Source organism: Eublepharis macularius, chromosome 4, assembly GCF_028583425.1.
Source record: "Eublepharis macularius isolate TG4126 chromosome 4, MPM_Emac_v1.0, whole genome shotgun sequence".
NCBI lineage: Eukaryota > Metazoa > Chordata > Lepidosauria > Squamata > Eublepharidae > Eublepharis > Eublepharis macularius.
The window spans coordinates 62448783-62462388 of NC_072793.1; the positions used below are offsets into that span (position 1 = coordinate 62448783).

Here is a 13606-nt window from a genome sequence, read left to right on the forward strand (position 1 = left end):
CACTTAAACAGATTTTCAGTCTCCCAGCCCAAGGTTACCTTTCAGAATAAACCAAGAGTCCAAACAAGGTTCCAAAGTCTCAAAAGACAAAGATCCTGGGCTGGCACCACTCAAGGTTAGGAGGTCCAGAGCATTCTGGGGGCTCCAGAATGCCTCCAGCTGCTGCTCCTCCTCCTCCTTGCTTGCTTGGCTGGCTTGCTGGTGCCATAGTAGCAACTACTGCCTGCCCACCTGTGTATCTTCCCGGCTTGCACGATTGCTCTTCCCTTTGAAAAAGCAGTGGCTGAAATATGCAACACGACGTTTGTGAATTCTTGATATTTTTGTTAAAATGCTAATTTTGAAAAAAATCTTTTTAAAAAATTGCAAACCTGTACTGGGTCCCATTCTCTGAGCATATTAATCCACACAGAGGGCCAGGTTCAGAATTAGATACAAGACATAGCAATAGGCTACAGTGACATGTCAGTTACAGATTTTAAGCTGTAGCAATATGTCAGTTACTAACTTTTAAAAAGCCTTTGGGTGACAAGAGTTGGGGCAATGGCACCGACAGGAGGGAGATGAGTCAAGCAAAGTGTAGGGTAAACACTGTACGGATGCCATGTGGATGTTGCAAATGCCTCTGCATTCTTTCTGAGCAACATGAGAGTGCAATGAAGAATTGTTGCTGGGTGGAGGAACCTGGATTAGAATCAGATAGTATCTGACCAACTAAATCTGAGGCACCAGGTTAGATTAAAAATGGCTTGGATCCTAAGCCTTGCCTCTTTTTGTTACTGGAAGAAACAATTGTTTGCTGCACAGTGCTTTCCTCTGATGCTAGATTATTTTAGTTCATTGAAAGACATCGGTCTTACATGAATGGAAGCTCCTAGCACTGGGGGAATGTGCTCTGCTGTAAAGGACCTTCTCCACTATTGAAAAGATGCAGTGAATGAAAGCAAGGTTTAGAATTTAAGCCTGTGCTTTGAGTTCTCAGGAAATGTGATATCCCCACAAAAGAAACCCTGTCTGGAAGAAAAATGTGAGGACTGTACAAAACGAGTAAGAAATAAATACACATTTATTGCACAATATGCTGACTGTGTGAAAAGGCAAATAAATTGTACAACTGAACATGTCCTGCAGGTCTGCGAGAAGTAGCTTTAGTAACTGGCCTGCTTCTGGATTCTGGCCAGTCAAGGTGGTTGCTGTGGCAACCAAGAGGGTGTGTGACTTCTGGCTTTGGTTCACACAGCTCTCTGGTTCTTCTGTCTGTTTGGTGAACGTGTGCACAGGCGCACAGGACTCCATTCTTAGTTGTGACAAACAGGAAAGTTTGGCTGGTACAGCTTTTCTGGGTTCTCCCAAACAAAACCAGAAGAAATCAACAGCCAGGTGCTAGGTGCCAGTATTTATCAGAACCCTCTAGGAAGGTTAGTCTGTGAGAGAGTGACTGGTCCAAGCTGGTCCGAGGTCACTCATCAAGTTTCATGGCAGAGTAAAGATTAATTTTATTTTTAAATTATATTTATGTCATTTATAGTCTGCCTTTCTTGCTGAGACTCAAGGTGGATTACATAGTGTGAGATTAATGCAAAACGCTGTGGCCCAACTGTTATCAGGAGTGAGCAGGAGCATGAATATCACCCCCATTTCTGCAGTCACCCCATTGGCCACCTTTCAGATACCATGCTCAGTTTAAGGTGATAATTGTCACGTGCAGAGCTCTTCACGGCCTTGGTCCAGCATACCTATGGGATCACCTCTATCCCTATTTTCCTCCATGGCAACTTTGCTCATCTGAACAGGGTCTCCTCAGGTGCCACCCAGCACATGGGCAAAATCAAAAGCAGCTCATACGTGGGCTTTCCCTTTGGTGGCACCTACCCTGCGGAATGGTCAGGAGATCCCCCACTCTCCTAGCTTTCCGCAAATGATGCAAAACCAAATAATTCAAAAAGACTTTTGTATTGTAGGGAGGGGTCTCAGGTGCTCAGCTAATAAGTTAGGTACCATAGACTTCCCCCATAGACTTCACCACTGTGTTGCCTTACATACTATCTGTTGCTTTAAATATGTACTCCTATGTCAGCCCTAGAATTGCTTATGTTCTGTTTCAGCATTTCTTCAATTCTATATTGGATTCTTGCTAATGTTATGTCTTTGTAAACTTGTGTTTATTTACCCTATGGCATTGTTTATGAAATTGTCCTTGATACTGACCACTAATCTCACACTATGTAATCCGCCTTGAGTCTCAGTGAGAAGGGTGAGTAAATAAATCACCTTTAAAATAAATTGTACTAAATAAATTAGTACAATCAATATCAATGACATTTCCATAAACAATGCCATAGGGTAATTAAATACGAGTTTATCAAGGCACAGCATTAGCAAGAATCCAATACAGGGTTGAAGAAAACTGAAACAGAGCATAAGCAATTCTAGGACTGACATTAGACAACGTGTAACTACCCAGTAGGATCATACTTGAAGCACAGGTAGCACATGGGAGGATATACTTAAAGCAACAGATAGTGGTGAGATCTATGGTCCCTAACTCATTAGTGAAGCATCTGAGACCCTCTCCCTACATACAGCTCCCCTTTCTGAGATGCATTTCGCACTAGGAGCTTACCGCGCCTTTTTTGCGCAGCAAATGCGATCGCGTCTGCATCGCATTTGCACCTGCGCTCTTCACACTTATAGAAAGTTTCGAGTTGGCGTTTGACAAATCTTCTCACCCACCGCTTTCACACCCGCCTCAATTGGCTCGCATTTGTTGCGCTCTTTTTTGGCTGGCATGCGCAGTGTTCCGATGGGAGGGGAATGTTCTCTTTTTTTTTTTTTTAAATTTTGCGCAAGCGTGGTAACGTTTATGCGTTTCCGCGTTTCGAAATTGTGCAACGATGTTTGCTGTGAAAGCTCTGATTTTGGCCTGGCTTCAAATAATCCTCATTTATCTGAGGCGATCGATTGAAGCCACGAACAGCTTTTGGCTCCGTGTGGTCAAAAGAAGGAGGACAAGGCATTCCTCGTGGGCTCTGCATGACATACACCAACAACCACAGCGAGTCCACCGAAGCAGCAGAGCACGAGCACGATGGATCGCGCTGGCAGGTATCCGTGTTCCAAGACGCTACTGGGTCTATCCCAGAAGCAATGATTGGTGGGACAATTTTGTCACCGCTATATGGGATGACGAATTATGGATACAGAACTTTCGCATGGCCCGGTCCACCTTCAATGAGCTGGTGGCATGCATTGGCCCAAGACTGGCAAGGCAGGATACCAGACTTCGCCGTGCAATCCCCGTGGAGAAGAGAGTGGCCATTGCTATCTGGTACCTGGCCAACTGCTACCACTACCGGGGCTGCATGAACCAGTTCGGCGTGGGACTGTCTACAGTCGCAGGGATAGTTCTGGAGGTTTGCTTTGCTATCGAGGCAGAGCTGCTCAGCAAACTAGTCTGCTTGGGACAAGATGTGGCAAAGGTAAGTTTCCCCCTATCTCATGCCTGGACCTTGGCGGCATGTTTTAACCTGTTTAAGTTTCGGCTGTTTAAAACAAGGAATATGAATATGATATGAAGACTTTTAAATTTATAAATATGATTGAAACCAATACTCGTGTTTAGATTTTCAAGATTCTGTCTGACTGTCTGTGTGCTGATTGAAACTTTCTAGATGCTTTAAACTTAACTCTCTTTACAGATCATGGCTGGGTTTCAGCAGCTTGGATTTCCACACTGCATTGGGGCAGTGGATGGCACGCACATCGCCATTTGCCAATTCAAGGGAAGAGGTCATGAGTATAGCAACAGAAAAAAGTTCAACTCAATCCTGATACAGGGAACAGTGGACCATACAGGGCGATTCATTGATGTGGAGGTCGGTTGGAGTGGCCGCAACCATGACGCCTTTGTTTTTGCCAATTCTGCCATCTGTGAAGCCATGGATGCTGGGGCATTTGTGCCGGGGAACCCATGTCTCACTTTGGAAGGGGTTGCTGTGCCTCCACTAATAATATCGGATGCGGCATACCCCATGAGAAGATGGCTGATGAAGCCTTACGGCACACCATCCACCCCTGCGGAGCGGCACTTCAACAAATGTTTGACCCGCTCCAGAAATGTGGTCGAACATGCTTTCGGTCGGCTGAAGGGCCGTTGGAGGTGTCTTAGATCATGCCTGCTGGTTGCAGAGGAGAATGTCACCAGCATTGCCGTGGCATGCGTTGTCCTCCATAATCTGTGCGAGCAAAAGGGACATGGCTATGTAGAGGACGATGCACCATTGCAGCAGGTGCAACTCACAGAGGACCAACCACCAGTCCCCGTGTGGCCTAGACGTCACCTGGAGCAGGGAAAGGTGGTTCGCGATGTCCTCGCCAGGCATATGTTGAGTCAAGTGCAGCATCAGTAATTCACTTGCCATTGCATGTTCCCCGGGTGTGCTTTGTTTTTTCTGGATTAGTGCACCACTTAAGCGTCGGATGTCATGTGTGCAATCTCAATTCCTCTTATAACCGAAACTGTTTTTACAGCCATTTATGTTTGTGTAGCTGAGCTTTAGTTTGTTTAAGAGCATCTTGTGCCACCTCCAGGTTTGCTCCGCATGCTTGGATGCGGGCTTCAGTTTGTGACTTTCGAGTGATTAATGTTCACCAAGACATCAAGCTTTGTTGTTGAGCAATCATCACGAAATCGATCACAGCAATAAAGGTTGACTCGTGCTGCTGTGAAGTGTTGAATTAATGTTCTTTAACGTCACCAAGAAATGACAAATAAATTTGATTTGAACATTTTAATTCATGAGCAATCAGGTCTGGTTCTTTCAAGTTACTGTAGATTGAATTGAGTGTGTGGTTTTTCTCTCCCATGCAAAGATTGGCAGGAGTGATGTTGAACAGTTTTTCAAAACTGTTTGCTGTTTTTGAGTTCCCACCACTGAATGCGCGTTCTCCTCAACAATCAGGACGAAGCAAAAATTTTCAAATGACGCTTGAACTGCAGGTGGATTGAGTGGAGGACAAGTGAACTGGGAGAAACACACTTGCCCTTCAAGTGTCATTTGTCAATAGTGGCTTGGCCAACAGTGGCAGACAAGTGAACAAATTTGCATGGGTCGCCAAGTTTCTTAAACTGGTCATCCACCCACCAATACACACACCGAACCTGCCTAAATGCAGTGGCAAGCAGAGGTGATCGATAATTGTGGGTGACAATTTGCAGCTTGCCCAAGAGGCAGTTTAAATGGACCGCAGCAGTCACCCCAAAAGTGCTTTTCAGGGCCGCATTACTGCACTGCTACAAAGATACATTTTGAGGAAGGGGACCATAGCAATACGGTCCTAAATGTGATAAGAAAAATAAATACTCCATGTCAAGAGTATTCCTTGCCACGAACAAAATCCTTTGTCCATCCAGACTGCCTGTAGTTGTTATTTGATCTTGATAATCAACAAATTGGTACATTGTTTTGGGCGGTTTTTTGGGCCACCGGCGGTGGCCTTCAAAAAAGCAGTGGCAGCATGAGAATGTCAGGTTTGGATTGACAGTTGGCCTTGTCACCCAAGGTTGCTGTGCAATCACCTGTGTGGTTTCCTCCATTCCCCACTGTTCAAGTTTTGCCCCATTGTTCCCGCAATGTTCATGGTTTTCCCCCCCATGATCGCACCCCTGTCTGCATGACATTTTTTCGTGGCGTGTTTGGACTTGTATGAACCATCTCTTTTTTAAATCTAAAAGGGATAAACGTTGAAACGTTTAGTCACAAGGCCAGGCAGTTAAGAAAATGCCTGTCGACGTGTCCACGCCCAGATCCTGGACGGCCAATGACTTTCGGCCCAATGTTCTGTGCGTGCGTGCGTTACTTCCTGCGGGTGATCGGTAATCGATACTTGAGAGAGTGTTCCCTCCTGATCCTTGCTGGCAGAAACTGTTTTCGGGGAAGGGGCAAGGAAACGTTGAAGGAGCCCTCTGCCGAGACGTTTCAGCGTTGCTCTCATCGGTTTCGGACAGTCAGAATGCCGTACCGGAGAGGAAGGGGAACCTTCTGGCAGCACGAAGAGGTGTGCTTGCTGCTGGATATTGTGCTCCGTCTGGGCTTCGCGCCCGACCTCATGTCTAGCACGCATCAGAGAAATAGATCGGCATACGCTGCTATTGCGAGGGAGCTCCGGGCAGAAGGCTATGCTAGGACACCAGACCAGTGCCGCACAAAATTTAAAAGACTGAAGTGCGACTTCTACGACTCCCTCGAGGCTTGGCAAGGTCTGCCGCGCCGGAGCGGGCAGATACCTCATCACCGTTCCCTGATGCGGCTTTGGGTGGCTGCTGGCCGTCCTCGTTGGGAGGACCGCCATCATGAGGGTAAGTATCATCATATGTTGGAACATTGCTATACCTTTTTTTTTTAAAACACAAAAACAAAATCAGGAAAAGTGGTAACGTTGCAATGCTGGCAACCCTCCCTCCTTTTTTGGAGGTCGGAGTCTTCTTAGCAATGTAGGAGGAAAGTGATGGCAGAGTTGTTTGTGGAGATATGTGCCCAAGTCCTAGCCTGGCAAGTAGTGCATATATGCTGATGAATCCCCTCCCTTGAAGCAGAGCCTTGTTTCCCGTATAGAGGGGTTGGATTCCAGACACATGCAAACCCACAGAAATTCTGCCCTAATCTAAGCCACCAACTCCTGGTCGAGAACAGTGATTGCGTTGTTGGATGGATGATTTCATAACTTCGCCTATTCATTTTGGGGGCTGAAACACACCACAAATTTTTTTTTCTGCAGCAACATCATACCGCAGAGAGGATGAGGTGACCATCTTGGCCAGCGAAACACGCCAGCATGAGGGGCACGAGGAAGAGGAAATTCAATCAATGGAGGAGGAAAGCAGCAGTGAAGGTGCGATGATGGGAGGTCCCTCTGAGGTTTCTTCGTCTGAGGACCAAGGTGGGCCATCAATTATGCTTAGTGTTATCATGTTTCTCTCATGCGTGGAGGGTGTATGTTTTCTCTCACCCACAATTACAGCCATTGCTTACAGATCCAGAGGAGTTAGCCGTGTTAGTCTGTGGTAGCAAAAACAAAAAAGAGTCCAGTGTCACCTTTAAGACTAACCAATTTTATTGTTGCATAAGCTTTCGAGGAACACAGCTCTCTTCATCAGATGCCTGATAAAAACAGTTTTGATCTGGCATCTGATGAAGAGAGCTGTGGTTCTCGAAAGCTTATTCAACAATAAAATTGATTAGACTTAAAGGTGACACTGGACTCTTTTAGACGTTGCTTGCTTTTTCTCCCCCACACAGAGCAATGCAAAACCACTGATGCAAGAGAAAGCCCGTCAGAGGGCAGCCCGTCCTCCCACAGCATTGACGCATTCATAGATCTCACTGTGGAGCCCCAAACCACCGCGGCAGCAGATAGCCCTTCAGAAGGGACTTCCTCCACCCACGGAATGGAACCCTTCATTGACCTGACAGAGGATTCCCGCAATGATGATGCCGGGGACAGCCCTTCTAATGGAGCCACCTCCTCCCACAGAGTGGAACAGCTAGCCGTGCAAGCGGAGGAACACCGAACCACTGCACTCGGAGATAGTCCCTCAGAAGGCACCATATTCTCCCGCATAGCTGAGCAGTTCATGGAGCTTGCTGAGGGTCCCCAAACCACAAGGGCCAGAGACAGCCCTTCTGAAGGCACTTCAGCAGCCCACAGAGTCGAACATCTTCCCGAGCTTGCTGAACAACCACAAGCTTCAGGTGCCACAAATGACACATCAGAGGTTACCTCATCCTCCCACAGAGCGTTGGAGATCACAAACCTTGCTGAGGAACCACAAACCACCACTGGCAGAGATAGCCCCGGTGAAGGCACCTCATCATCCCACACAGTGGATCCGGTAACCCTGCTTGCAGAGGCACCCCAAACTTCCGCTTCAGATGGAACCTCATCACAGCACAGAGTGGCCGAGCTCGGTGACCTTCCCGAGGAACCCCAAACGACCACAGACAGCCCCTCTGCGGGTGCTTCCTCCTCCCTCAGAGTGGATCATGTTGTCGAGCTTGCTGGGAAAGTGAAGCAGGTGGTGGCAACATGTCTCCGTGTGTGTGAGTTTTTATTTTAAATGAAAAAAAAATTTAAAGGCACCATATCAACCATGACTTATCCAATGTGTTGGGCATTGTTTGCCAGATTAAAATTGGGGTGGAAAGGGAAATGGCTGGGGAAGAGTAGAATTTTTTCCTTGCCTTAGGAACAACCACAAATTTCCCCTGACGCATGCCATTTCAGTCAAAGGATTGCACTGCAATGGTGTTTGATTTCGGCAAAAGTTGTCATGACAAAAAAACCAGCTACTTCAAATTACCGTGCTGGACACCCTCCAAAGACAGGGTTCAATGAGAGGTGATGGTTAGTGATCTACCTTTCAGTGACTGTGATTTTTATTTTCCCAGTGAAAAAGACCAACAGGAGGATTGACGGCCTTGAGAGGCAGCTGAGGATTTTGAGACAGGAAACCAAGGAGGATATCGGCAAGCTGAGGAATGACCTGGACAAAATAATCCATCAATCAAAGGAACAGTGATCATGTTTTAATGATTAACAGTAAAAAGTTTTAAACGGCACAAACAATAAATAGTTTGGTTATGTTATAGCAGTTAACATTAAAAAATTTTCAAAAAACACACACAATAAATATGGTAGTCATGTTTTAAAATTTCTCAGACCAAATAATACCTATCCACAATCAAACTGTGAAACCTATCTGAAATGTTTATTTATTGCCGAAGTCAACTTTCACATGAAGTGACCGGGACCAAACAATCTCCCTTTTCTGATGACTCAATGCAATTGAGTTGTTCTTTCCCCCTGCCTCTCCTCCTCTTCCCTCCTCCAATTTTGTGTCCCTGGGGCTGTGATGGGTTGATCCAGGCAATTCCACACTCTCAGCGGGTGTGTGGGAGAGTGAAAAAAGGGAAAGGGGAAATGAATTTGGCCGTGGCCCATGCCCTGCTCAACTTCCCCAGAAAGGAGTAATATTTCACATTTCAAAGGTTTTTCACAAATCAAATTTCTTGCTGGGTTTAATCACACGGCACCTCTTTCTGGGTGGGTTCTCCTGTGAAGATCTATGCACACTTCCCCTTCCACATGATGGTCCTGGCATGGCTTGGTGACTCTGCTCACGGTTTCCCCCCAGCAAAATTTCGGTTAGGGAGCTTAAGGCACTGACCGCTCTGTTGATGCCCTCAAAGTTCTGCTGCTGCGCCTCAATGAAAGCCTTTCTGTCTTCTTGTGCCTCCCTCATAGTGTCCTCATGCCTTCTCTGCTCCGCTTCCAGAAATTGCATGCGCCACTCTCGGCTCTCCGTCAATGTCTGTTTTCTTTCCTTGGCATTGTTGTTCTCCTCTCTCTCTGCCTGAGACAACATCTTTTCTGCCACGGTGCTAAGCAAGGCCACACGTCTGCTTCGGGTTCTAGCCTTTTCTAGCCGAGATGCAGGCGACATCTGTGCCGTGGTTTTTGGTGCGGTTTCAACGGGCTGATTTTCAGCGACTGAAACCAGGAATTGAGAAATTGGTGTGATTGTAAGAGAGAAATTTGTTTCTAGAAAGGGTTGAAGGAATCACGACCGCAAAAGCACACTCACCCACATTTTGACGACCGCCGTCCTCATGCTCCTCCGGGATTTCATCCACCTGAGTCAAGTCCGAATCTGTGGGAATTCAAAGGAAAAAATTTTTCTGATGATTGTGTCAGAATAGAGATGCCAGAGGTTGAATCTGGTTTTCTAGTTGAAAGCGGCAGCCAGTGAGAGCAGACAAAACTAGAGCGAGGTGGACTGAAAGGGCAAGTGCGGAGGCGAGTCTCACAGTGTGTGGATGCTGCCACAATTCAGCCCAAATTATTATAGCTAATGCTGTACATGTGAAAGGTTCCAGATTCTATCCCTGGCATCTCCAGATAAAGAGTCTTGTAGACAGAATTTGAGACTGACATTTCTCTGTCTAAGAACCTCAAGATATGTCACCAGCCCAGAAAGCAATATAATGAGTGACAGCACTTGGGGTTATGCCACTTCACATGTCAATGAACCAGCATTTGTGGTTTCCGGGGACACCATCCGCACTCAGAAGAGGGAACATCACGAAGTTAGCACACATGTTCTCAAAGGCAATGCAAGATATATTCAAGCAATAAAACATGGATGTTTGGGCCAAGCAATAGTTCTTCGATCATGAAAAAGCAGGTTTTTTCCCCCCCCAAAAAGGTGGGACTGGCAAGCCAGCCAATTCCGCCTTCAGTTTATTTTCTGAAAAATAGAGGCTGTGATGTGATCAAAGAAATTATTGCTTTTCCCAAACCTTCATGTGTGGTTGCCAGCTCTGGTTTGCGAAATCCATAAAGATTTGGGTGCAGTGCCTGTGCATGGCAGAAGCTCAGCCACAGCATGCGATGTTATGCCATAGAATCTGTCCTACTTAGATGCCATTGTGCCCAGGGAAAACCCCCTTTGCAGTCCCGAGATTGGCCGTAATTCCTGGAAGATTCCCAGCCCTTCTGGAGACTGGCAACTTTAAATGCTCGAACAGTTGAAGTGGCATACAAGTAAGAGCAAGGTAATAGAAAACAATTATGTTCTTTGACAATGCAGAACTTGAGTTATGTGCTTTGTCGGTGCCCAACCTTCCACTGTGAATGTTGGGCGCACCCACGTGCACCGTCAAGCGAGATACAGTTTTGTGGCTTTCTTTCTGTAATGACTTTGGCAAACATCATTTTTAAGCTGACTGTCTTCTCTACTGTGGAGGCCCTCTAAATCAATCATCCAAAGTAATTCAAATCAATTAAGTTAATTCATTGACAGTATGATCCTAATGCCCTTCTAAGACCACCTTTATCTAGAAAGAACAGAAATCCTCACGCCAACGGTGTCTCTGCCTTATGCACCCCGTCCACTCTGCCAAACAGGATCATGGCACTCGATCTTACCTTCTTCTCCCACCTCTCCCCCATCACATGCTTCCATCAATTGTTCCTGGTCAGATGCAGCCCCTGGAAGAAACATAAGCGTAAGTTATATTTAGGAAAGTTTGGATATGAATGGAAGACTCTTGTCAGAATAACATGTATTGTCCAGTGATGTGAACTCCCAAGTGGCTTGACGATGTCACAGGATAACAGGTTCCCACACATCTAATGTCACCGGTGCATGTCCAAACTTGTTGATTACTGTGACTTCAGGGTCGCTTCTGCTTGAGTTGTTTTTCACGGAATAAATCTGCAGGTGAGCAAAGGATCACTTGAAAAATCCATACCCACCACATCCCCCCACCCTAGGCCCCTCTTCACACACCCACCATTACAAGTGCCAACACAGATAGATTGCTTTGGCAAGGGCCTGACACCGGCAAAGTTCATAGGAAGAATGGGCATTGTCTATCTGTAACGTTATAACGTTTCGCCTAGTGGTCACATCCCTCCCCAGGATTCTGCCGCTTGACCCACAACAGCAAGAAACATACTTACCTTGATCGTTTGCTGTGACATCCACAGATTGTAGATTCAGGGTCACCATCGGGTGGCTAAACAGTTCCTCGGACCCCTCAAATTGAACTGGTCTCGGAGTGTCGGCACGCGGAAGGGAGAGGCTTCTGGCCACCCGTTGTGGCCTGATGCTGGCATCGCCCCTGAAGATACGATGTAGCTGGGCATAATATGGGCACGTTGTGGGTGCATTTCCGGATTTGGAGTTGTGTGCCACCACTCGTTTGTATTCTTGGCGCATCGCTTTGGTCTTCGTCCGACATTCCAAAGCCGTGCGCTTGTGCCCTCTTGCCGCCATCTGCTCCGCGATCTTTTCGAAGACGTCTATGTTTCTGTGGCACATTGACAGTGACTCCTGGACCTTCTCCTCTCCCCAGAAGTCGATGAGATCCAGTGTCTCCCTCTCCCTCCACGACACTCCTCGTCCAGCCATTTTCTGCATCGCCATCTGAGCCGTTAGATAGACCAGGAATGAACTTCTCCCGCCCAGCAGTGCTCGAGCTCTCAGTGGTCCGGCTTGGTCACATGACCCAATTTTCGTGTCTCGCAGCACGCAACACCCTCTCCTGATGTTGTTTTTGTTGTGTGATGAACGTTTAAACGTTAAAATGTTCAGTTTAAAGGGTGAGAAAAAAAAAGGGATTTTGTGGCCATCGGGAGTTTGATTGTCGGAAAAAACATGTGCGCACAATCACGACATGAACGACTCTCCCGCCAAGCATTGCTCGAGCTCTCACTGGTCCGCCTTGGTCAAATGACCCGATTTTCGGTTCTCGAGCAATGCCCCTCAGCAAAAAAAAAAAAAGGGAAAGTGGGATTTGTGGCTGTGCTGGAAGGCTGCTAATTGGAAAGAGCACAACCGGAGCGTCAGGGAAAATAGGTCAGGACAGGAATGAAGTAAACGCATAAACGTTACTGCCCCCACTGAACCGAAAAAAAAATGGCGGAATAAAATTTTTGAGAGCTGCGGCCGGTGGGAGTGGCTAGACCGGCAGACTGTCCAATCGGGGGTTAGGGAAGCAAAAAAGGGACAAACGCTTTCACACTAGCATACTGCGGGCTGGGAGCCGTTTTGCAGCGAATGAACGTTAACTTCGCAGTATGTCCGCAGGAGGAAAAATCGGAGAAACCACTGACATGCTGCGGATTGGCATTCCATGACTCCTTCCTGAGTGTGAAATCCACAGAAACATGGGATGAAATACAGGTGCAAACGCGATCTAAAAACTGAGTGCGAAATGCACCTGAGTAAAAAGCCTTTTTGAATAATTTGGTTTTGCATTGTTTCCGGAAAGCCAGGAGAGTGGGGGCTCCTGACCTCCTCGGGCAGGCTGTTCCACAGGGTGGGAGCCACCACAGAGAATATTCGTGTGCAGGCACCTGTTGGTTTCACCCATGTGCAGGGTGGCACCTGCAGGAGACTCTGTTCAGATGAGTGCAGCTGCTGTGGAGAAACAGGGAAAAAGGCAATCCCATAAGTATGCTGGACCAAGCCCATGAAGAGCTTCATATGTGATAACCAGTACCTTGAACTGAGCACAGTAACTGATAGGTAGACAATGGAGTGACTGCAGGATGGGAGTGATGTTCATGCTCCTGCTTGCTCCTGAAAACAGCCAAGCTGCAGTGTTCTGTACCAGTTGGAGTCTCCTAGTTAACTTAGTTGGGAGATCTATATATAGTGCGTTACAATAGTCAAGTCTTGATGTTACCATAGCATGGAAACAGGTGACCAGATTGGCCATGTTGAGGTATGAAGCCATCTTCCAAGCTAGAGTGAAGGTGAAGAAAGCATTTTTTGTCGCTGCCTTAATTTGCTTTTCTAGTAGTAGCACTGGATCCAGTATAACCCCTAGTTTCTTGACCGAATCTGCAGGGGTTGAACTCCGTTGAAAGTGGTGTGTACAACGTCCTTCAAGATCTCTGCCTTCCCAAAAAGCATCACTTCCGTCTTGTCTGGGTTCAATTTCAATTTTTCAACCCTTTGACTACAGCTCTCAGGCAGCGATCAGAGCATATTTGTGCTATTTTATCAGTGAAAAACTTTACAAAGGCCTCACAACTA

General features: G+C 46.7%; 2 protein-coding genes across 2 annotated transcripts; both read right to left on the minus strand.

The window, feature by feature from the left end:
• Window positions 1-8570: 8570 nt before the first annotated feature.
• On the minus strand, window positions 8571-11069 carry LOC129329194 (uncharacterized). The gene is made up of 3 exons (XM_054978647.1): window positions 10987-11069; window positions 9644-9709; window positions 8571-9549 (listed from the first exon to the last, which is right to left on the minus strand). Exons 1-3 carry the CDS (start codon window positions 11060-11062, stop codon window positions 9053-9055), a joined length of 639 nt encoding a protein of 212 aa, XP_054834622.1. The 5' UTR covers window positions 11063-11069; the 3' UTR covers window positions 8571-9052.
• A 57-nt stretch (window positions 11070-11126) lies between these two features.
• LOC129329321 (myb/SANT-like DNA-binding domain-containing protein 7) lies at window positions 11127-12075 on the minus strand. The gene is made up of 2 exons (XM_054978830.1): window positions 11524-12075; window positions 11127-11275 (listed from the first exon to the last, which is right to left on the minus strand). Exons 1-2 carry the CDS (start codon window positions 11987-11989, stop codon window positions 11235-11237), a joined length of 507 nt encoding a protein of 168 aa, XP_054834805.1. The 5' UTR covers window positions 11990-12075; the 3' UTR covers window positions 11127-11234.
• Between the last annotated feature and the right edge of the window lie 1531 nt (window positions 12076-13606).